The sequence below is a fragment of the Oryza sativa genome, chromosome 10 (assembly GCF_034140825.1).
Source record: "Oryza sativa Japonica Group chromosome 10, ASM3414082v1".
Classification (NCBI taxonomy): Eukaryota; Viridiplantae; Streptophyta; class Magnoliopsida; order Poales; family Poaceae; genus Oryza; species Oryza sativa.
In genome coordinates this window covers 4,974,767-4,996,946 of record NC_089044.1, presented here as the reverse complement: position 1 = coordinate 4,996,946, position 22,180 = coordinate 4,974,767, and the positions used below count along the sequence as shown (strand labels likewise).

The 22,180-nt window shown below is 43.5% G+C and overlaps 2 protein-coding genes across 2 annotated transcripts; one reads left to right on the top strand and one right to left on the bottom strand.

Annotated features, from left to right (window-relative positions):
• Positions 1-5,604: 5,604 nt before the first annotated feature.
• On the top strand, positions 5,605-9,244 carry LOC107279054 (probable pyridoxal 5'-phosphate synthase subunit PDX1). The gene is made up of 4 exons (XM_026020901.2): positions 5,605-5,671; positions 5,776-5,833; positions 6,262-6,332; positions 8,748-9,244. Exons 1-4 carry the CDS (start codon positions 5,605-5,607, stop codon positions 9,242-9,244), a joined length of 693 nt encoding a protein of 230 aa, XP_025876686.2.
• A 5,688-nt stretch (positions 9,245-14,932) lies between these two features.
• Positions 14,933-21,308, bottom strand: LOC4348186 (uncharacterized). Its single transcript, XM_015757353.3, has 20 exons — positions 21,053-21,308; positions 20,872-20,906; positions 20,655-20,776; positions 20,323-20,412; positions 20,078-20,197; positions 19,884-19,967; positions 19,708-19,785; positions 19,434-19,559; positions 19,255-19,344; positions 18,690-18,725; positions 18,559-18,614; positions 18,192-18,339; positions 17,643-18,111; positions 17,462-17,553; positions 16,797-17,349; positions 16,524-16,659; positions 16,272-16,313; positions 16,015-16,183; positions 15,354-15,437; positions 14,933-15,248 (listed from the first exon to the last, which is right to left on the bottom strand). Exons 1-20 carry the CDS (start codon positions 21,283-21,285, stop codon positions 15,153-15,155), a joined length of 2,859 nt encoding a protein of 952 aa, XP_015612839.1. The 5' UTR covers positions 21,286-21,308; the 3' UTR covers positions 14,933-15,152.
• Positions 21,309-22,180: the final 872 nt, after the last annotated feature.

The window sequence follows — 22,180 nt, the reverse complement described above, 5'->3', positions numbered from 1 at the left end:
CCGAAGACAGCTTCTTCCCGCGCCGGCGCCGCCACCTAGCTTCTTCCCGCGCTCGCCCGCCGCAGACCCCGCTTCGCCGTCGGCCGCCTCTCCCTTCTCAAGAGTCACAGTCATAGCTGCTGTCGCCTCCTTCTCCCGTGTCGTCGTCGCCGGACCTCCTCCCCACATGCTAGCCACTTTGCAGAGAGGAGAGAAGCGAGAGAGATGAGGAAGGAGAGAAGAGGGGGAGAGAGATGAGCTGGCATAACGACATGTGGGACCCATGTGGGGCCCACGCTAACTCACCCGCCACGTCAGAGAAAACCGGGGTCAAAACCACTAGAGGACCTCAAGTTGAGGGACCTCAAGTTGAGGGACCTCCGATATCTGGTTTTGCTGTTGGGGGACGATTTTGTAAGTCGATGATAAGTTGACGGACCTCCGGTGTACTTTTCCCTTCATATCACAGTACAGCAGTAACCTTGAAAAGGACCTTGGCAGTACCAGGGCCCACGATCAAGACCTTGACAGCACCAGGAATGTGGATCTTAGCGCAAGATTGTAAGCGGTCACACCCACAAACCCACTTATAGTATAAATAAGTAGCTAAACCGATTTATAATGCAAATAAATGGCTACGCCTATTTGTATTATAAGTGGGTTGATAGGTCTGTCCACTTGTGCTTATACCCATATTGTTTCGAGGATATCCACGGCTCTTCACATGATGTGGATGCGAACCTCCGAGCAATCGTATTGGGGTAAAACATCACATGTACACACTATGAATGGCCAATAAAACATTTGTCCATTTTCGTCCGATTCGGACGTGCCGATAGCACAGTTGTGTTGCCTAGCTGACAATTTGCCATGGTTCCATCATAGAATTGGCCTTTTTGTTTCGTAAACAGCAGTCATACTAGCGTTGTTTGGGGGGAGAAAAAGATGTATTTGACCTCATGGATAGTGTTTTCTGCAGTGGCCGATGGTTGGTCTAAATACAAACGCTCTTATGGCATCATATTTTTCATCGAAAAACTGTGAACTTCTAAACCTTTATTCTATACTACATGAATTCAAGGTATAACGTTGATTTATGGTACTCTTGTATACAAAATTATGGTAAAAGTGGTTCGTGACCTACTCATTTACATAAAAAAGAAAATACTAAATATATTGATGTTGTGATAAATGCAAAATAGATAGCTTAAAATTTAGAGTAAATTTCATAAAACTACAGATAGTTTGGTCAAATCATCACAAAACTACATATTTAAGGAGATGTATCATAAAACTACAGATTTAACAATAAATTTATCACAAAACTATAGATTTTTGAGATTAAATCCTTAGCATTAGTGTTATATGCACGGGTGGAGAAGTGGTTTTTACTCCCGGTTCGTAACCCCTGTATAGTCCCGGTTTTCCAAACGGGACTATAAATCCGGGACTAAAGATCGCTATCTTTAGTCCCGGGTGAAATAACCGGGAGTAAAAATCGATTTTTAGTCCCGATTGGTAACACTAACGGGACCGGTTGGTAACACCAACCGGAACTAAAGAGGCAGATCTAGTTGCTTCTTTATTCTTTTCTTTTCTTCATTATTTTTAATATATTGATTTCACCCTATCCCGTCCCCAAAATCCCAAAACAATCATCCTCAAATTGCCTCCAAATCCACAAATCGATCATCTCAAATACATCATAAAATCTTAAAAAAAAATTACATCACAACTTCTACAAAATTCATCACATATTCACATCACACACAAATCAAATACATCATACAACAATCTCAGCTCAGATTCTCCAAAAAAAAAAAGAAAAAAAAACTGAAAACGTAGGCGCCGCCTCGCCGCGCCGGCCGGCCGGCCCTCCGCGCCCCGCCGCCACAGGCCGCCGTCGATGACCACCGCCTCGCCGCCCTTGCGCCGGCCGCCAGGCCACCGCCGCCTTGCCGCACGCCGCGCCGCCGCCGCTTCGCCCCGGCCTGGCATCCTCGCCCCACCGCTGCAGTGTAGAGAGGAGAAGGAGAAGAATAGATAAGGAGAGGAATAAATAAGGTTGAGGAGAGAGTTAAAAGGAGAGGAGGAGATAAGGTTGAGGAGAGGAGGAGGGAGGAGTTAAAGGAGAGGAGGAGATACCTCGATCCGATCACACAGGCCTCTCCGATCTCCACGTCAATCTTTTTTCCCGGTTGGTATTACCAACCGGGACTACAGATAGATCTTTAGTCCCGGTTGGTAACACCAACCGGGAGTAAAGTGTATGGCGATCTTTTTTTCTGGTTGGTATTATCAACCGGGACTACAAATAGATCTTTAGTCCCGGTTGGTAACACCAGCCAATACTAAAGATTGGAAAGTACCCCTGGAGCTTTTAAACCGGGACTATAGATGTTTTTAGTCCCGGTTTTTAATACAACCGGGACTATTGTGAAATCTGGTCGACCGACCAAAGATAGTTTCTCCACCAGTGATTTGAGTTATAATCATCTAAGTTTTTTGATTGAATTGACTATAAGTTTTATGATACATCTCCTTAAATCTATAGTTTTGTGATAATTTGACAAAACTATCTTTTTGTGAAATTTACTCTAAAATTTATTTGTGCTGGACAAGAATATATAAAAAAATCAATGGTAAACCTTAGGAGGCAGTTCCCGCCCATTCCGCGTCCCTTAGGAAGCTTAAGTTAAAAATCAGCATGGATAAGTCTTTATATGGGCCGGTTTAGAGATGGCAACGGGGAATTCCCCGTCGGAGGTTACTCCACCATACCCGCCTCCGCGGTGGGGAATTTTCCCCATCACCATCACCGTGAAATGCAACGGGGCAACATCTTTCCCCATCACCGCCTCCGTGCGGGTAATTTATCCCCGTGGAGCCTCCATCCCCGCTATCAACTTACTCAACAGTCAACATGTATGCATTTCTCATATCAAACAATAAAAGATTAACACTCAAAATAGCAATTCCAGCCATCAATTTCAGCACATGAACAACAACTACAAGAACACAAGTTCACAGATTCAGATCACAAATTCGCAAATGCACATCATCAGTTCACAAATGCACATCATCAATTCATCACTTACAACAGCAGTGCAGCAACAAGCAGTGCAACAAAAGTGTGCCCAAGAATACAATATCCATCATATTCCCAGATTAAGCAACAACACAATAATACATGATCATTCATCATTCATCAGTCATCACTCATTAGTTATCACCACATTGCAGCAACAACACATGTTGTCCAGGCATACGTAAAACCATAGTTCGGAGTAGGTCTTTTGTGCCAAATATCCAAAAGCATTGCCATGGTTTACAAGTTTATCATGACACATAACAGGGGTTACAAACATCCAAAATCATTGCAAGAACAGTGCATGTCCATACATTCATGTCTTCAAACAAGAGCAAGTCCCTAAATTAAAGAAGTAGCAAAAGATATTCAATTAGTCAAGTATTTTATAAGGATATAACAAATAATGGCAATAGGAGTTTGATTGCTAATTTCAAGTTGTTGAAAGAATACCTCAATCCGATCTTGGATATCTTGAAGGCAACTCCAAAAGCTTGCTGCTTCTTCATTATCAGCTACAAGATAACAATTATAACAATTATTTTGCATCCATTGCATTGTAAAATCTATGCTAAGCATGATGTATGAATAAAACATCATATGTACCTCGATACTTGTTTCGCAGCCAATCTTGTGAGCACATTAAGGCCTCCAAGAGTTCTGGAGTAAGCCGGCTACGATGCTCACTAAGAACCCTTCCACTTGTGCTAAATGCAGATTCAGATGCAACAGTGCTAACAGGAATAGCAAATATATCTCGTGCTACCTTCCTCAATGTAGGAAAGCTTGTCCCAGCCACTTTCCACCAATCAAGAATCTTAAAGTTTTCTGTATTAATTGAAACCAACTCATCCTCTAAGTACCTGTCTAGCTCTGATTTAACACGTATTGCTGCTGGTCTCCTACTAGTAACACGTGCTGTGATTGAAGACAATAAATCAGAATTGACAAGTGGAGGAGCTGAAGATTCCGTGTTATCCTCATCATCTTCCACTTCATACTCCTTCATCAAATCATATAGAGTGTCTTTCACCTCAGCAACTTTCGTTGCACACTCTTCACTTGACTGACCAGTGATGGTTTCAATGAACCCAAGGAGGTAGTCAATCTTAAACCTAGGATCAAGAATGGTGGCCAACCCCATTGGCCCTTGAATATCTTTCCAGTACTTATCAAACTTTTGAATCATTTCAACTGACATTTCCTCTATAGTAGAATCACCACAAACAGCCCACTTCCTAATTTGCTCTTTAGCCTCACAGATTTTAAGTAGTTGAATATTGGAAGTCACATAATTTGTGCCAGAAAATACTGCAGTGATGTCATTAAACAACTTGAGCCTATCAACTACCTCACTAGCAAAAGCCCATTCTTCTTCACTAGGAGCACAATCAAATAGCTTCTCAACCCGTATTGCACGGTCAAAAGCACGTGCACAAGGTAAAGCAATACTGAGCATCCTATAGGTAGAATTCCACCTAGTTTTGCAATCAAGGCCTAACTTGTTTTCCATCTTAACTTTCACATGCTTTGCAATTTCCTCAAACTTTTCTACTCTTTTAGGTGTGGCTGTCCAAAAGGCAACACTTTCACGAACCTTTGCAATTGAATCTTTTATCACATCTAAACCATCCCTCACAATCAAGTTAAGAATATGGGCAGCACAACGCATATGCAAAAGTTTCCCCTCTAGCATAAGCTTACGCTTGCCGATCTTTTTGATGAGTTCAGAAATCACCTTATCATTTGTGGTGCAGTTATCAAGAGTCAAAGTTGATATCTTCTCATCAAGATTCCATTCAACCAACGCTTCATAAAGATGTTCACAAATAACTTCTGCTGTGTGTGGAGCGGGCACATATATGAATCTACAAATGGAATATTGCAGCAAGATTAAAATGTTGAATTTAAGATGGTGACAAGAGGATAATCATTTGTGAATCATGTACCTCATGATAATGCTTCTAAGTGTCCATGAATCATCGATGAAATGGGCTGTGATAGCCATGTAGCCTCTTTTTTGATTATCAGAGGTCCACAAGTCAGTAGTAATACCCACTCTAGACTTAGCTCCAGCCATATATGCTAATGCCCTTTTCTTTTCTTCCTCATATGTATCCATAATGTCCTTCCTATATTCAAACATTAATCAATAAACTCACTAACTAATCAAATTTCAGAAATGCAAAACCAGCAAATAAATAATAGATGAACTGAAATTACCTAATAGTGTTCCGAGTCACCATCTTGAATAATGGCTGAAGTGCACTAACAAATCTTCGAAAGCCAATATGGTCAACAATAGATAAAGGATACTCATGTAATATTATCATGGCAGCAAGCTCTCTCCTAGCCACTGCTGGATCAAATGTGTATGTGTCCACAGAAACTTTCCCTCCCTCTATGGAATTGAACCTCAATGAAGATTGTGCAAGTGTCTTTGGCCCCATCTTGATCTTTCTCAATGTGCAAATTTTCAAATGGTCATGTAGATGTGAAGTCCCATTGCTGCTCTTCCCTCCAAGCCGCTTGTGGCAATGAAGGCATTCAGCCTTGACATCACCACAGACTTTGACTTTCTTGAAATCCTTCCAAACAACAGAAGTAAGCTTCCTCTTTGTGCCAAAATTCTCAGAATCATCTTCTGGCTCATCATCTTCAACTTGTATTGGCTCAGAATCATTAACAGACTCTGCTTGTGGTGGAAGTGACTGCGATTCTTGCTGGCTGCTACTCCCACAACCAGTACCAGCAGTTGAATTCGTGGTAAATCTGACAAATGACAAATAAATATAGATCAATATATCTTTCAGCCTATAGAATAATCTTGGCAAACTTGAAATGAAGAATCTCTACACATAAATCATACTGAAATCTGCTACAGCCTATAGAATAATAAATTTCTTATGATCTACACTACACAGAATCGGATTCCTTTAATTTCAAAAACTTAAGTTCATAACATATTTATAACTTAACAACATTCAATGTACAACCATACAATATACATGTAAAGATATCTAATTTTCTACAGATACTCTAAATACAACATTCAATATCTAAGAAAATCAAGCAAGCTGCAAATTAATAAATTGCACATGCTAAATTGTTAGGAACTTAGGATTACGAAAGTGAAGCTACAATGTATAAAGGGTTAGCGTGAAATCGAACCCCATGGATTTGAATAAGCGCAGGCCGTTGGCGGAAGATGAAGCTTCTGGAGTTCTTGGAGCAGAAGGAGCTCCTGCCTTAGTCGAAGCAGAAGGTGCTCCTGCAATCGCAAGACGGCTTTTTGACCTAGTGGTGGTCCTTTTTATAGGTGGTTGCGGCGGCCGACAGCAGGCCTTTGCACCGGAGTTGGAGGAACCAGATCTGCCCACATGAACAATGGCAGATCCAGCAACAGGCACGACAGCGGGTGTGGCTGCAGCTGCAGCGCTTATAGCATGCGATGGCTGGTCCAACTCCGCATTGGCGTCCCTTATTGTGGACCGCCGAACGTGAGTTAGTGACTCAACGAGACAATGATGCAGCCATGGAAGAGGAATTTAGTGGAGGGGGAGGGGGATATGGTACTATAGGTAGGCGTCTAGGGAGGGGTACTGAGTTGGGAGTAGGACAGCTAGATGTGCTCACCTTGCATCGTCGTCGGAGCTTAGCGGTGGTGAAGGCGAAGCCATGGCGGACTCGAGCGGCTGGTCGTCGTGTGGACTCGTCGTTTTCCCCTTTCTTGCCACCGAAGCCTTCACCTGCATCCACCATGAGCAAAACAAATAAGCCTACATGACGGATCAGATATTGACGGAGGGTGGACGAGGAGGCCGACGTCCGGTGGCCGGTGCCGAGTCCACGGCGTCCTCGGACCTGGGAGGCTGGGAGTGAAGGGAACGGGACGGCGCTGGGGCGGACGCCGGCACGGCGGGCGCGGCGGCCCGGCACTGGCGCGGACGCCGGCACGGCGGGCGCGGCGGCCCTGAGCGCACGGACGCCTGCACGCGCGGGCGCGGGCGCGAGATCGGGAGCCGGCGCCGCTCAGTCGCTGTGGCCGACGGACGGCGGCGTGGACTGGGGAATGGGGACGGAGGGGATAAGGGCTGGCGGGCGCGGCGGCCCGGCGCGGGCGCGGACGCCGGCACGGCGGGCGCGGCGGCCCTGAGCGCACGGACGCCTGCACGCGCGGGCGCGGGCGCGAGATCGGGAGCCGGCGCCGCTCAGTCGCTGTGGCCGACGGACGGCGGCGTGGACTGGGGAATGGGGACGGAGGGGATAAGGGCCGGCGGGCGCAGCGGCCCGGCGCGGGCGCGGGTGCGGACGCCGGCACGGCGGGCGCGGCGGCCCTGAGCGCACGGACGCCTGCACGCGCGGGCGCGGACGCGAGATCGGGAGCCGGCGCCGCTTAGTCGCTGTGGCCGACGGACGGCGGCGTGGACTGGGGAATGGGGACGGAGGGGATAAGGGCCGGCGGGCGCGGTGGCCCGGCGCGGGCGCGGGCGCGGATGCCGGCACGGCGGGCGCGGCGGCCCTGAGCGCACGGACGCCTGCACGCGCGGGCGCGGACGCGAGATCGGGAGCCGGCGCCGCTCAGTCGCTGTGGCCGACGGACGGCGGCGTGGACTGGGGAATGGGGACGGAGGGGATAAGGATTGGAATGGTTAGGGTTACACAATTGCTTTATATACTCTATGCTTTGGGCCTGGTTTTTATGGGCCATATGGGCCAAATACACAGGATATTACTACACACATACTTTTATATCGGGCCTCCACGGAGGGCGGGGACGGGGGACGGGGAACCAAACCCGCCCCCGCCAGACCCGACGGAGAATACTTTCTCTCCATTTGATTCCCCATGGAGACACAATTAATACCATCACCATCACCTAATGGGAGAATTCTCCACGGGGGACCGGGGACCGGGTACCCATTGCCATCTCTAGGCCGGTTGTTATATGCCGATGTATTAAAAAACGACGTTGATGATATTTTATGTGTTAGTAGTTTTTTTTAAAAAAAAACTCGCACATGTATTACAAATACATACATTGTATCCAAAAAGAGCTGGATTCATCTTTAAAGCCAGTCCCCTCTAATCCTCTCTCTCTTCCCTGGAATTCCTCACCTCCTCTCCTTGCTTCTCTCCCCACTACAATTCTTTTAGGCAAAATTTGTTACAAGACACTGAAAGATTACGGTCTTTGCTGTGAGACACCCGAAGATCGTGTATTTGCTCGTGGACACTATAAAAAAGTGGTAATTAGCTGCTGGACACTCATCCCATTATTTTATTATTTCCGGTCAAAATGGAGAGAGAAGAGTTGCGTAAGTACCAAAATACCCCTGTACAGTGTTCTTCCTCTCACTTCTTTTCTTTTCCCCATCTTCTTCTTCGCAGTGGAGCAGAGGGCGACGGCAACCGGCCCGAGCCGGGACGGCTCGGCCACGGCGGGGCGGCGGCGGCGGCGCATCGCCCACGGCGCTGCCGGCGACGCCCTCCGCGTCGGCGCGATGCGCGGCGGCGGCGGCGGGCTCGACTTCTTCGCGTCGCGCTCCCATGCCGCCCGCCTCGTCGACCTCATCACCTCGCCGTGGCCCACCCGCGTCGTCACGTCCAAGCACACCGCCCCCTCGTCGCATGCTCCGCGGTGAGCTGCCCGAGGAAGCCGCGCAGCCGTGTCTGTGAGGCACTGGCAACGTCGTCGAGGCCGTCCGCCACGAGTGCTCCATCATGGGTGAAATCCGCGCGCTCCACAACATGGACGACGACGAGGTCTTCGCCTACGCCAACCGCATCGCCGCGCCCTACGACCTCGTCATGCAGACCAAGCAGCTGGGCCGCCTCCCCGTCGTGCAGTTCGCGACCGGCAACGTCGCCACCCCCGCCGACGCCGCCCTCATGATGCAGCCCGGCTGCGACGGCGTCTTCGTCAGCTCGGGCATCTTCAAGAGCGGCGACCCCGCACGCCGCGCCCACGCCATCGTGCAGGCCGTCACCCACTGCAGGTCATCGCGTCCAAGCACGCCGCCGCCTCGTCGTCCTCGCTGGCACACCTTCGCCGTGGAGCTCTGCCCGGTGTGCCGCGACAGAGAAAGAGAGGAAGAGATGAACGGAGAGAAAGAGAGGAAGAAGAACAGAGAAAGAGAGATTGACAAGTGGGCCCATAGACAAATTTGCCTTTAACCAAAGTTTCTCTCTCCATTTTGACCGGAAATAATAAAATAATGGAAGGAGTGTTCAGCAGCTAATTACCACTTTTTTACAGTATCCACGAGCAAATAAACGATCTTTGGGTGTCTCACAGCAAAGATCACAATCTTTCGGTGTTCTGTAGCAAATTTTGCCATTGAATGTGAGGACCGATGACTATGAGTGCTAATCTGTCTGTCTATCAGTAAAGAGTACGGGGCATGACGCTCTTTCCCACCTCCTGTTCATCAATTGGGATTCATTTATCGATCAGATGCATTTCGGGGAATAAACTTTTCCAGACTAGTACTATGCCAAATTGGAGAGAGAGTATGCCGATATACATAGTTAATAAAAACCCGTAGCGCCCCATTACTTTCTGTTTTTATATCTTTTTATATTTTTTTCTTCTCGGAGAATTTAATGTGTATTGGACTACTTTGGAAAAGTTTCTCGTGTATATGCAGAATTTTAAACAGAAGCTCCCACAAGCTGACAGCTTGTGTTTGTTTCGAAGAACCCCTCAACCTTGAAGAAAAGTATAAAAAGACGCGGAAAAATTTTTGCTTCTAAGAATATATAACGCTCTAAACATATTAGTAGAAGGGTGTTTTCACATAAGAGCTATCCCTCAACCCAACACACACCAAACCATCCACTTCTTGGATAGTTCGCCTACTTTCAGTTCATGGAAAAATTATTTATTTATTCAGCTTAACCTTTGGTTTGCCCTACGTCTCAGCTCTGCCCTTAATATGATTGTGATGTTCATATGGAGCTCTCGATGGTCTGAGTTGATTGAGGTTAACAAACTAAAGTTACTTAATCGTGGATCAGTTCTAATTTATATAGATATTCCTTTATATTAGAGCATCATTTTTTTCAAATGATACACTACTTAAAAAGAACCTCATAGGAAGCACTATCATAGGTATTGGTACATAAAAAACGACACATATGAGATTTTCCCTTTTTTCATAGGTCTATAAATAAAAACTGGTATAATGACTTACATATGTTGGTTTATAAAAAAAGGCACCAATAATCCCTCAACTCATATGTATCGGTTCTTATAGGTAGCCGTTCTTGTAATAAACCGGTAGCTATGAGTGCATCGTAACAGGTGTCGATTTTTATTGGAAATCGGCACATATGGTCATCATTTATCTGCCGACCGTTGAAAATTAAAAGCGGCACCTACGTTGGCGCTGCTAATATATGTGTGTTTTGCACATAACTTTTTTATATAAAATCGGATGAAGATAAATTTTATATCAAATTTCTAGAGCACGGTAAGTTCTGCATCTTTGTAGTTGATGATATTTTTATTTGAGATCATTTGGAAGTCTGAAATATGTGAATTTATTTTGGATAAGTGAATTTCTAAAAGTTCCTAGATCTATTTGGATAAGTGAATTTCTAAATTTTCTAAACGATCTCCGATGGAGGCAGAATCTATATGAAAGTTATATATCTAAATGAGATCTATAATTTTGTAGTTGAAAATATTTTCATTTCAGCTCATTTATAGTATTAAATAGTAGTAAAAAGACTTTGAGTGGAGATTGAGGTTGTGGGCTCGAACCGTTCTAACTCCATGCGCTTGAAAATAATGAAAAAATATTGTGAGTTGTCCAAACCAAAGTGTGACCATGTATAAATGACTAGTAAAATACAAAATATTTTTTGGGTTTTTTTTCGAGCATGTAAAAATAAAATAGAGGTGCACCTTATAGGGAAATATTCATTTGGTTTATTTTGAGCCAATAAAAATAAAAAAAATCATCTTTATAAGTGTCGATTCTAAATTATATCCGGTAAATCTTGTGAGTAGGAACCAAAGTATGACCATGGATATGTAGTAAAATACAAAATATTTTTTTTGTTTTTTTAGCCCTAAAAATAAAAAAACGGGTATACCCCTATATTTGTCGATTCCAATTAGAACGGGTACCAAACTACCAATAAGGATATCATTGGTGCCCCTCGTTAGTACCATCTGACGGGTGTTGGTTGGGGAGTCAACACTATGTAGGGTTTATGTAATAATGACATGCTACCCATAATTTGTTTTTTCTTTACACCTAGTACCTCATGTCGCACCACTAGCTGTGTGACGTGGCACTGCGATCCCTCTATCAGGAACATCAGTTTATATATATTATCATGTGTTGTTCAAGCTCGGGTCTCGCATTAGGCACATAGCCTGTCTTATGTTGGTGACTGTTTTTGGTCGCAGTCATTTGTAGTTTCTTAAGCATGGTACATATTTGTTTACATCCACTCGAACACGTATGGATCATTAGTTCGACACTTCAAGTATTCAAGTCATTCTGTATGAACTCAAAGTGACAACGGAGGAGTTTCAAGCACTTTTTTACGTCCATTACAACTTGTGTGAATCATTTCGTAACGAATGGAGTGCACATAGAGTTCACATCAAATTGAGTTAAATCATGCCTTGTACACTCAAAATGACAATCGAGGACTTCAAGCGCTTTTCTACATCCCCTACAACGCGTGTGAATCAATTCATTCACAATAAATTAATGGAGTGAATATTGAGTTCAGAACAAATAGAGACCAATCATTCTATATGGATTAAAAGTGTTATTATATTAGAGGAGATTCAAGTATTTTTCCTGCATCCACTGCAACGCGTGTGACTCGTCGGTCCGCAACTGAAGTAATGAAAATTGAGTTTATACCTGCATGGATCAAAAGTTACATTATAGGAGTTTCAAGTGCTTTCTTATATACATTCCCATGCGAATCATTGGTTCGCAACAAATGGGAAGAATCATTCTGTATGTACTTAACTTGACATTAGAGGAGTTTCAAGTATTTCTTTTAACATCCATTATAACTCGTTTGAATCATTCATTTGCAATGAACGGAGTGAAAATTGAGTTTGGATGGGAGGGTTTTTTCCTCCGTAATTTTTGTATCTTCTTAATGAAATGACTCACAATACTAATTATCTTGCATGTTCGAGAAAATATGTGGTTCAAGCTATAGGGTTACAGGTGGTACTTTTTGTTGCCCTGTGCAATCTTTGGGTGATTCGGAATGATGTACATCATATCGATGTTCCAGAGTCTCCTAACGTTGTCATGGAGAGGATCGCTTTTTGGTTGGAAGAATGGGCAAATCTGAATAGTGGTAAATCACCAGCTGTTCACTACCCGGCGAAATGGTGGCAAACGCCTTCTAGCGGCTGGTTCAAGGTGAACATAGATGGAGCATTCATGGCGTCTGAACTTAAGGGGTCTGGGAGCTGCTAGCTAGAGTAGTTCTGAGGAATAACAAGGGTAAGATTTTGGGGGCAGCATATATTAGCATGCCAAGGGGCTCTGAGTCTGGCTATAAAAATGGGAGTTGCAGAGTTGATTCTGAAAACGGATATGTTACATGTGGTGAATATGCTATCTGAAGAAGAGTTCAATCATTCAAAGTATAGGACAGTTATCCAAGAGTTGAAATGTAAGCTCAGGTACTTCCACATGTTTTAATGCAAGATTGTTAATTTGTTATTCTCGCCACAAGAATAAGGGCATTTAGCGACCCTTTCCCATGACCCACGGATGAAAGAGTCACCAGAATGTATGCCTCTATTATTTTGCGACTCTTCTTGGTTGTGAGATTATGATAGCTGGTGACACATTGGATGACTTTTGCAGAAGACTCAAGGTTCACAAATCTAGTGATAAGAGCAACCGCAATGTATACTACCAAAGTGGATAATAATGTGGGCCCAGGGTTCAGGTGGTAACAGTTATTACAAATCTCACAATGTGCTATGCCTATTCTGCAAATTAAGGTGGGGTCCACCTTAAAAAGAATCATTGTAAAACTATCTCCTATAGCCATGCTAGTACAAAAAGATTCCCATATCTACAGAAAATATTGTTTATTCTCTTGTTACCGGCAGTAGCACAGTGGCCCGGTAGTAGTTATTGTCTCTACCCACAATGCTTCTTACCTGGTTATAAGTCTATATTAATTACTTGTTACCTGCTTTTTGTTCAACATTGTGGTTGCCCTTACCAGCTGGTGACACATTGGATGGCTGTCTGTAGAAGAGTCAAAGTTTTTAAGTCTTGGTGACCCCTTACAAGTGCCATGTGTTGTTTGTTTAATTGTAGAAACACTTATGTTTAATTTTCTAGGGAACGGTTTACGAACTGGTCCTCGGTTCCCCTATGTTCCTTATGTCTTACTCCCTTCGTCCTAAAATATAAAGAATTTTAGGTAAATATGACACATACATCCTAGTACAATCATTCTAAATAGACTCCATGTCTAGAATTATTGTACTAAAATATATCACATCCACCAAAATACTTGAGACGGAGGGAGTATCTTGATGATGGCTATGAAGAGCCCAGTATGTTTGAATAAAGTGTCTTTAGGCTGTGCTGTTTAGGGCACTCACAGTGCGTAGCCAACACTGCCACCTAGACTAAGAACTTTGTATGCAACAACCTCCACAGTGCACGTGGTCTTCTTTTTCCTTCACAGTGGTCCCACCCTTCTCTCTCCTCACTTTTTACCTCCTCTCCTATCTCTCCCTGCCTTCCCCAACCAGGCCACAAAACTGCTCCCTCCTCTAGTGCGCCGCCGGCGCCTCCCACACACCGCCGTCGCCCCTCTCCCCCTCCGCCGGCGTCCCTCTCCCCCTCCGGATCTGGCGGCCCGCCGGCGGCGACACGGCGCGGGAGCCGAAGGCGGACGACCCTGAGGCGATCTCGGCGAAGGGCGCTAGCGGCGGATGACCCCGAGGCGGGCTCAGCGGAGCGCGCCGGCGGCAACGGGGCGGAGACGGCGGCGCGGTCGGCGACGGTGCCGAGGCGGCCACCCTCTCCTCCCCTGAAGCGGCGGCGGCGCCACCGCGCTGCTTCGGCTTCGCCTTGGGCTTCTTCGACGAGGAGGAGGACGCCGCGGCGCCGCCCTTCGGCCTCCCCATGGCGCGGGCGCGTCTCTCTCTCTCCTTCCGGGCAGCGCTTGCTGACGAGACGGCGGCGGCAGGCGGCTAGATCCAGCTCGGGCGGAGAGGCGGCGCCGGGAGTTGGTTTGGTTTGCTTCTTCTCTACTTCAACGGTTGGTCGACTTCAATGCAAGAAAGCATCGGCAGCAATTGCTCCTCCCGTTTAGTTAATGTCGTCCATGGCCTCCAACGAAGGTATTCTTCTCTTCTTTCTCAAATATTCTGTTTCTCGCATATATGTTTGCTCCTTTTTTTTTTCCTTCTGCTCGCTTCTCTCTTCTTCTGTTCGTCTTGGTGATGACGAAACTGAAGGAGTATTTGGTGATTGAATCTGCAGAGGCCGGATTCCCTTCTCTCCTGTGGGATGAACTCAACGACGACGCGGGGCAGGATGAACTCGACGACGACGCGAGCGCGGGAGAACGACGAAACGAGGTCACGACCTCCACAATGCGCGCAAGTGCCTGTTCCTCACGCCGCTCGCCCTGGATTTGGCCGAGGAACGCGTGACCAAAGTTGGACGCGCGGACTTGAGAAAAGTGTGCCAGAAGCTAACGTGGCAAGGAATCTATGCGCTGGCGCAGTGAGGCTGAACGCCATCTCACCGCATTGTAAATGGCCTTAGTGTGAGTTCTAGCTAGCTTCTAAAAATACAATAACCAGATTTGTGGCACACGGATGTTGGACAGTTGGAGTGCTGTTTTAGGAGTCTCTGAAAAGTGACCAAGAATCTGGCCCTTGGGTTAATGACAAATTTGATTCAACGATAATACATGAATTTAATTGAATATACACATGATTTTACACCACTGACTGTAGTGACAAAAAAAATATTTCAGCTCTATAGATGCAATCAAATCGTAAATGCGTTAATTTTAAAACTACCTGTCTATCTGAAGAAACAAAATAGCAAGGTCAGCTGTAATAGATAGATGCCAGAACAACTAACAAGTCGGTCAGAAGAAGCCCGATAGCATCAAATACGTATTTTGGGGCAAATAAACCCCAGACCTGCAAAGTTTGACATTGCATAGTGTCACATAAAGTCCACCATAATTAATTAGCAAAAGCAGGAATACTCGTGGTATTCTTATGTGGCGCTGGGGTAAAAATTACCATCAAGTGACGCCGTTGAATGGTAACACAAATGATTGTAAGCGTTGTTGTGATTGATGTAATTAAACCATACATCAAAAGCACCTAAGTGAAACAAAACAGACAAGGGGCCCCATCGATCAGTAAGCAAACAAACAGAAAACATAATTTGGTCTCCAAATGGAGTTCCATAATGCATGCAAGATCAGTACTCCCTCCGGTTCCATGATTCTTAACATTTTGGATAGGGTTGAGGTCAAACTTTTGTAACTTTGAACATCAATAACTTTAAATATATTTAGTTTAAAGGAAGTAGAACAACATAAAAAATAAATATATTTAGTTTAAAGGAAGTAGAACAACATAAAAAAGTAAACACGCATTTATTTATTGTATATATATATTATAATAGAAAAACAAAGTCAAAGATGTATTTTGAAGGCCGTGTCATTGTCCAAAACGTCAAGAATTATGAAACGAGAGGGAGTACTACGCTTTGTCCTATTGTTTATATTCTGGGAGCTCCAAATTATTTTTTGTATCCAATATTTTAGTGCCTAACTACTTGCAGTATATTTGAATTTGGCATAGATACCTTGAAGTTAGTATTTTAGGCTGCTGCTTTGTAACGTTAAACTGGTCCAGAAAAAAATAAAACTACTCCATATTTCTAACTAATTACCTGTATTAATCTGGTGACAGTGGCATCATTCACCTTGCTGTTCTTGGATGCAGAATTGTACCAGCATATGGCAATAAACGGAAGACTAAGAACAGGCAGTATGTGAGAAACGCCAAAAGTATCAATGGAAAGAAGAAGGCCTTGTCGGATAATATGGAAATGATCAAACCTGTAAAATTAATTGTTGTGATAAGTAAACCGTGTGCATCATGAGAGATGCCTTTCAGCATTTATATTTGGAACATGATTACACTCACCCAATGAATGCAGCACCATAACGGAGGCCATCAAAGGTACACCTGAAACATAATTTTTGATCAACAATGTATTTTCAACAACTCCATCTAAAAATATGAATTAAATCACATCAGATACAGAAAATACAAATTGTACATGCATTTTATTCCAGACTAGGAAACAAATTGCATACTAAAAATGCATTATTAACAGAAAGATAAATTCTAACTAAAAGATAAAGGTCAGTAACATCCACACAGCAAAGAAATTACCAATGACCCGTCAGATAAAATAGACAAACTGCCAGAAAGCTCCATTGTGTTACTGAAACAGAGTCAGCAGCATGTATTCCTTTGTCAAGTTTCAGCTCTCTCTGATTTTTCTGCTGTAACTTTATTATACACCATGCTGCAAAATGAAAAAGAAAATCACATGCCATGCTCTTAATTAGGACATAACAGGAAAAGAATCTCAAATAGTGCCCAAAGTAGTAATTGCCATGTTCTGAGAAGCAACCATATGTCTAGGAATAGAGCTCACAGTACCTATAGTCATACAAATTAGAGCCACAAAGGGACCTTGTCTTCCCAACAAGATCAAGATAGTAGGACTCCAGGAGCACAGCATGACAGCTGACAAACTAGTTATCCTTTCATTCATCTTCAAATGATCAGTTGACCCAAACAACCGATAAAATGCAGATATTGCTAATGATAAACCTCCAATAGTGTATACAAGGCGAGGAGCTAAACTTATTCCAGTCTCTCTAGTAGCTTTAGTATGAGAGAGCAAAGTACTTTCAGAAGCCCAATGAATTGCTATAAATATATAACTCAAGATGCTTCCAGACATAACAGAGTACTTCAAGAATCTATGACTGATCGCATAGGATATGCACTTCAAAATTATATAGGCCACTAAGGTAAGAGATATGATGGGGAATATTTCCATGAGATCACTGCAAAAACTTGAACCAAACAGGCCACAAATAATGCTGACTGGGTGGTCATTTGAAATTATTGACCCAGAAATTTGTTTTGACATCCCAAACTCAATCCCAAATCGTATGAAAATATTAAGGAGGAGAAAAACAAACTCCTGCGAATAAATAGAGTAAAAGTAGATCAGAAGTTGACTATACATAATAATAGAATAAAACTGAGGTCAACACAGGGAAATTGGGAGCATTAATTGTGATAAGAATATTAACTTCTATGATGAATTTTCCTTTTGTGGCTGAGTGCCACACACTGGCAATGCAACTCGTGGCCAAAAGAAAGTTTGCAACTCTACCTTCTGCCACTGCATCACAAGAAATAGATGCATGAATAAGCAGGTGCACCAAATAAATTTATAATATTTGATGAGGTTGGTATATCTGACAAACTCACATATATAGCTATTGGATAGGAAACTTGCTGCCCGAATTGCAACCAATGCAAAAGCAAAGAAATTTTTCGGAATGAAACTTGAACTTGCTCTTTCCTTTTCTGAAATTTGATCAATATTCAACTTCACAAGCATACATGCCTGAGTACTAACTGACAGTATCATAACTGAAAGACCAATGCCCATCAGCCATAAATCAAACTCAGTCCATGCAGAGCGAGCAAGCTTTGCAAAGCTCTCCAAGAAGTCAGAGTATGCATCAATTTGCAACCGCAGAGCTGAACTTGTGCATTCCTTATTTGCGCACTCCTTTAATTCATCCTGACTGCTTGTTTCCACTGGACATGTAGACCTCAGGACAGAGGACCAATTTGCCTGAGCTTTTGAATACAGATCTGCAACATGGTTCAGGTCTTCTGCTCGAAATCCAATAACAGAAGTGGCAGAATATCGATCAATGTACCTCTTTACCTATGAGGGTTAACTGAAAATCAGCGTAGAGCTTCAGCAATCCACCCAACCAAACAAATACAAATGAACTTTCATATTACCTGCCAACAATTTATACAGAGAGCTTCAGCATATCTCCGCATCCATGCTTCTAGATCATTCTGCTGTGTACAATCATTGGCACCGATCTGTTGATTATCCCATGTTCCAGCACTCAGAGCATACAATTCTGGGTTTACACGTCCAATGCTAGATATGGCACAATAGAACACATTTCGTAAATATACTGAATTAAGTACTACAACTATGGAAGGATGTAGGGACAATAGCAATTGAAAAATAAAATCAAGTCGAATCAGTATATATAATGAAAAAAAAAAGCAACTAGATAGTGTCTCTAGTCAAACCAGATAGTAGCACACACTGCAAACAACAGAAACAAGCAAGTACCAAGTAAAGCGTACACACCTTCCAAAAGGAAAAGGTATACCAAGTAGCGCTGCTATAGTTACTGCAAAATCAAGCTAAGAACAAGGAGAAAAATTAAGCAATATTGATCATATAAGCCATCAACATAAAAGAATGCAGTTAGCACTGACCTGCTGCATAGTGCTGACGCACACCTCTTTACCATGCTAGAAAAGAAATAAACGTGTGATTAGTAGGCACATTACTACAGTCACAAATAAAAGCAAGCAAAATCTGGCTAAACAAAATGTACTACGATTAACATGTATCTTGGCCAAAAACTGTATTACATCAATCACTGCTTATTTCAAATTTACATTCCTAAAATCTACAGGCCCTCATTCCCACTCTTTTCATTAAAAAACGCTGCATGCAGTACTTCATAGCCATGCATAACACAGTCAGAGTAGAGTTTAAAATAGTCAATCACTTTGCCCTACGGTTTTAGATGTCAAACCAAATATACAACAGTAAGGCATTCAATATGGAAGCAAGGGATTAGAAAAATATCTTCTGTACGCAATTCTAGTTTAAGTGTTCTAGACAAAAAAAATGTAACTCAGGTTATAATATGGCCAATGAATATTAATTATAATTGTTTGAAAACTTAGTCCTGATCATAACATTATCGCCATACATGGCAAGATAGCTCAAATCATAATTAGTTAGCAGAACATATAGGATAAGAAAATGTACCAGATCAGCGTTGCATAAATTTTTACCAAGAACAGACAAGACAGCATTTGGTGGGGTCTTCGGACTCCATGCAAAGAGCGATGTTTCAACCTATAATAGTAACAGCATTAGTTATGTAGACATGATTACCATTTAGTGTTCCTCTTCAGCATTTAGCAACAAAACATAAGATAGATCACCTCTTCAGCAGTTCCTCCACCATGATCACCATTTAGTGTTTGGCCATGATCCCCCATTACAAGAAGTAAAGTATTCTCATGGGGACCACCCGATGTTGATAGACTTTTCAATGTGTCAATTACATCCTGTATGAGTTAAATATAGCAGCATTTGATTATCATAGTTAATATGGCCATCATATGGGAATAAAGAACATAATGAGGTCAAATTTAAAAGAATGATAAGCAGGTAAGCATAAAGCCACATTATATATTTGTGCATGAGGTGACTGACCTCTAGGATCCGATTGTATTGCTCCAACTTCTGGATCATTGGGGTAGAGTCAACACCGAATATATGCCCTGCATGGTCCTAAAGGAAGTTGATCTCACATGTTCTTTATTCAAAACGGACAGGATAAAAGGATTAAATTTTTAAGCTAAGGCATAAGAGAATGCACAATAACTTACCACGCCAAGGAAATGTGCAATAAGAACGTCCCAATCATTTTTGTGTAATGATGGAAGCAAGTGCTCAATAACACCATTGTCTACCTGATATATACGATAAATACAATTACTGGTAATTTCATGGAAAATTTATGGGAGGAAAAAAACTCGCACTGCAGAACAAGGAAAAGAATGGTACAAAAGATATGACATACTGTGTCAAGATCTTTAACGTTAAAAGAAGGGTAAGGATATGACTTGTTGAAATGTTCAGGGTATAACTGGATCCAAGTATCGTCTCCCATCATGACGACCCTCTTTCCATTTTTGGCAAACTGATTGAGTACAAAGAAACAATAGGCAACACATACTTCCACGGTTAGTTATCCAGAATAAACTGAGTAAGTTTACTGACACCATATTTGTAATGTTAGATGCAAGATGAGATTGTGACAAGAACCTGATGCATTATGTTGTCTTCTACTATTGCTGGAGCTCCAAAGCTATTTCCCACATCAATAAATGTAGGCAGACCACCTGTCGTCAGAGCCTGAGTATAGAATTTTACAGCAAGGATGTTAAAGCCTGGGGGGTGAAGAACACACAAAGTTACAACCATTTGATTGCACTGAATCGTGCAGAGCATATCAGGTCAACTCAATTCATGAATGCATATAATGCGATAATCTTATACTGCACTGAATTGAGGAAAGGACAACAATTTTTCAGGGTAACTCTGTTGATGAATGAATGAATATCTGGATTAACAACAACAGAAACAGAGTTGATCACCTTAAGACGTTGAAGGCTAGTCGTCGGTGGATCAGCAAGCGCTTTGAATATCCTAGCAGAGGTCTTCTCATCAGCAGCCAATCTTTGCAGAACCTGCAGTTTGTCCATCCATGGTTGCCTCTCTGCAGCGAATCATGGCCTCATCTCAGAGTTACAAATCACATTCTCACATGTTACACGTTGAGCATTATAGTAATACATAAAAGGAGTAAATCACCTTGAAAGAATGTACTTGGTGCCACAAAATCGAACCTGCAGGACAGTGCATTGCACAACTGTGTCAGCTCCAAACTTATCCTACTTTCTCGGTAACCCAACACTGAGTATAATCGCAGTAGCCAACAAGAGATTTAATTTCTCTCTTGGGGAATCTAAGATTCGAGGGGTGGTGATTTTACCTGAGGGCGTCGAGGACGACGATGACGAGGCGGTCGACGGCGGGCGGGGGCCAGGAGGAGCAGCCCGGGGAGATGCCGATGCGGTCGTCGCGGTGGCTGTGGACGTCGAGCTCGGTGCGGGTGAGGAGGAAGCCGCGGGTGAAGAGGTAGATGGCGAGCGAGTGGAACATGAGGACGGCGAGGAACAGCAGCGGCCACGCGCGGCGGCGGGTGTGGCTCCCCGGCGCCGCCATGGATCCCGTCAGCGAACCGCGGCGAGATCTGGCGGGGGGCGGGTGGGGATGGTGGAGGCGTGCGCCGTAGCGCGGCGAGCGGCGTGGCTTGTGGCGGCGTCGGACGGCGTGTTGGATGGGCCTAATTAGTGGGCCTACGGCTTTTTGGGCTTACTGGCCCATCAACGCTCATGTCTTCTACTGGGCTGGATGCAACATGCTGTAGTTGGGCTATTTAGGCATAGTAAAATGGAATAAGTGCACTTACCATCCCTCATCTTTCCGTCTGGTTTAATTAGCATACTTATTAAACCTCGATATCATTAAATGGTTTTGCGGTTTTAAAAAGATTTAGGTGAAGATGTCTGATATTGAGGTTTAAACATAATGGACAGAAAGATGAGGGATGACAAATGGACTTATTCCTAGTAAAATGCGTGACCATAGCCCGTCAAAATGTTCCACTGCTGATCAGACGGTTAAACTGCTAATGGTGGACAGTTCTAATCGAGAGGCTGCCCTACAGTAGGAATGCAGGATATGCTTTGACGATATTTCTTCAGTGGTTCAGTGGATCAAGTGTGTAGCGCTGCGTCCCAAAATATAAGCTACTCCCTCCATTAAAAAAAAATCAATTTAGAAAGAGATGTGTCCGGAGAGAGTAAAACGAATGTGACATTTTTTTTAAGGACGGAGAGAGTAAAACGAATGTGACATTTTTCTTAAGGACGGAGAGAGTAAAACGGATGTGACATTTTCTAGCCCTTTTGTCCAGATTCGTATTCTCTATAGATTCGTAAGAATGTTTGAAATGAGCGAGACAAGCAGTAGAGAGTATTTCATGATCAAATACCCTCCTGTAACAATCACCGGATTCGACGGAATCCCACGACAGAAGGGGCCGAACAAACAAAAA

What these genes read in the sequence shown, in the direction of transcription:
- LOC4348186 (XM_015757353.3), bottom strand. Translation starts at nt 21,285, where the DNA reads ATGGCGGCGCCGGGGAGCCACACCCGCCGCCGCGCGTGGCCGCTGCTG. An exon ending in GTGGAGGAACTGCTGAAGAG is followed by an intron (nt 19,345 to 19,433) that starts GTGATCTATCTT and finishes TTACTATTATAG; the next exon opens with GTTGAAACATCGCTCTTTGC. An exon ending in TATGGTGCTGCATTCATTGG is followed by an intron (nt 16,184 to 16,271) that starts GTGAGTGTAATC and finishes TTAATTTTACAG; the next exon opens with GTTTGATCATTTCCATATTA.
- LOC107279054 (XM_026020901.2), top strand. Translation starts at nt 5,605, where the DNA reads ATGAAGGCATTCAGCCTTGACATCACCACAGACTTTGACTTTCTTGAA. An exon ending in TACCAGCAGTTGAATTCGTG is followed by an intron (nt 5,834 to 6,261) that starts GTAAATCTGACA and finishes GAATAAGCGCAG; the next exon opens with GCCGTTGGCGGAAGATGAAG. An exon ending in TGCCTTAGTCGAAGCAGAAG is followed by an intron (nt 6,333 to 8,747) that starts GTGCTCCTGCAA and finishes CGTGTCTGTGAG; the next exon opens with GCACTGGCAACGTCGTCGAG.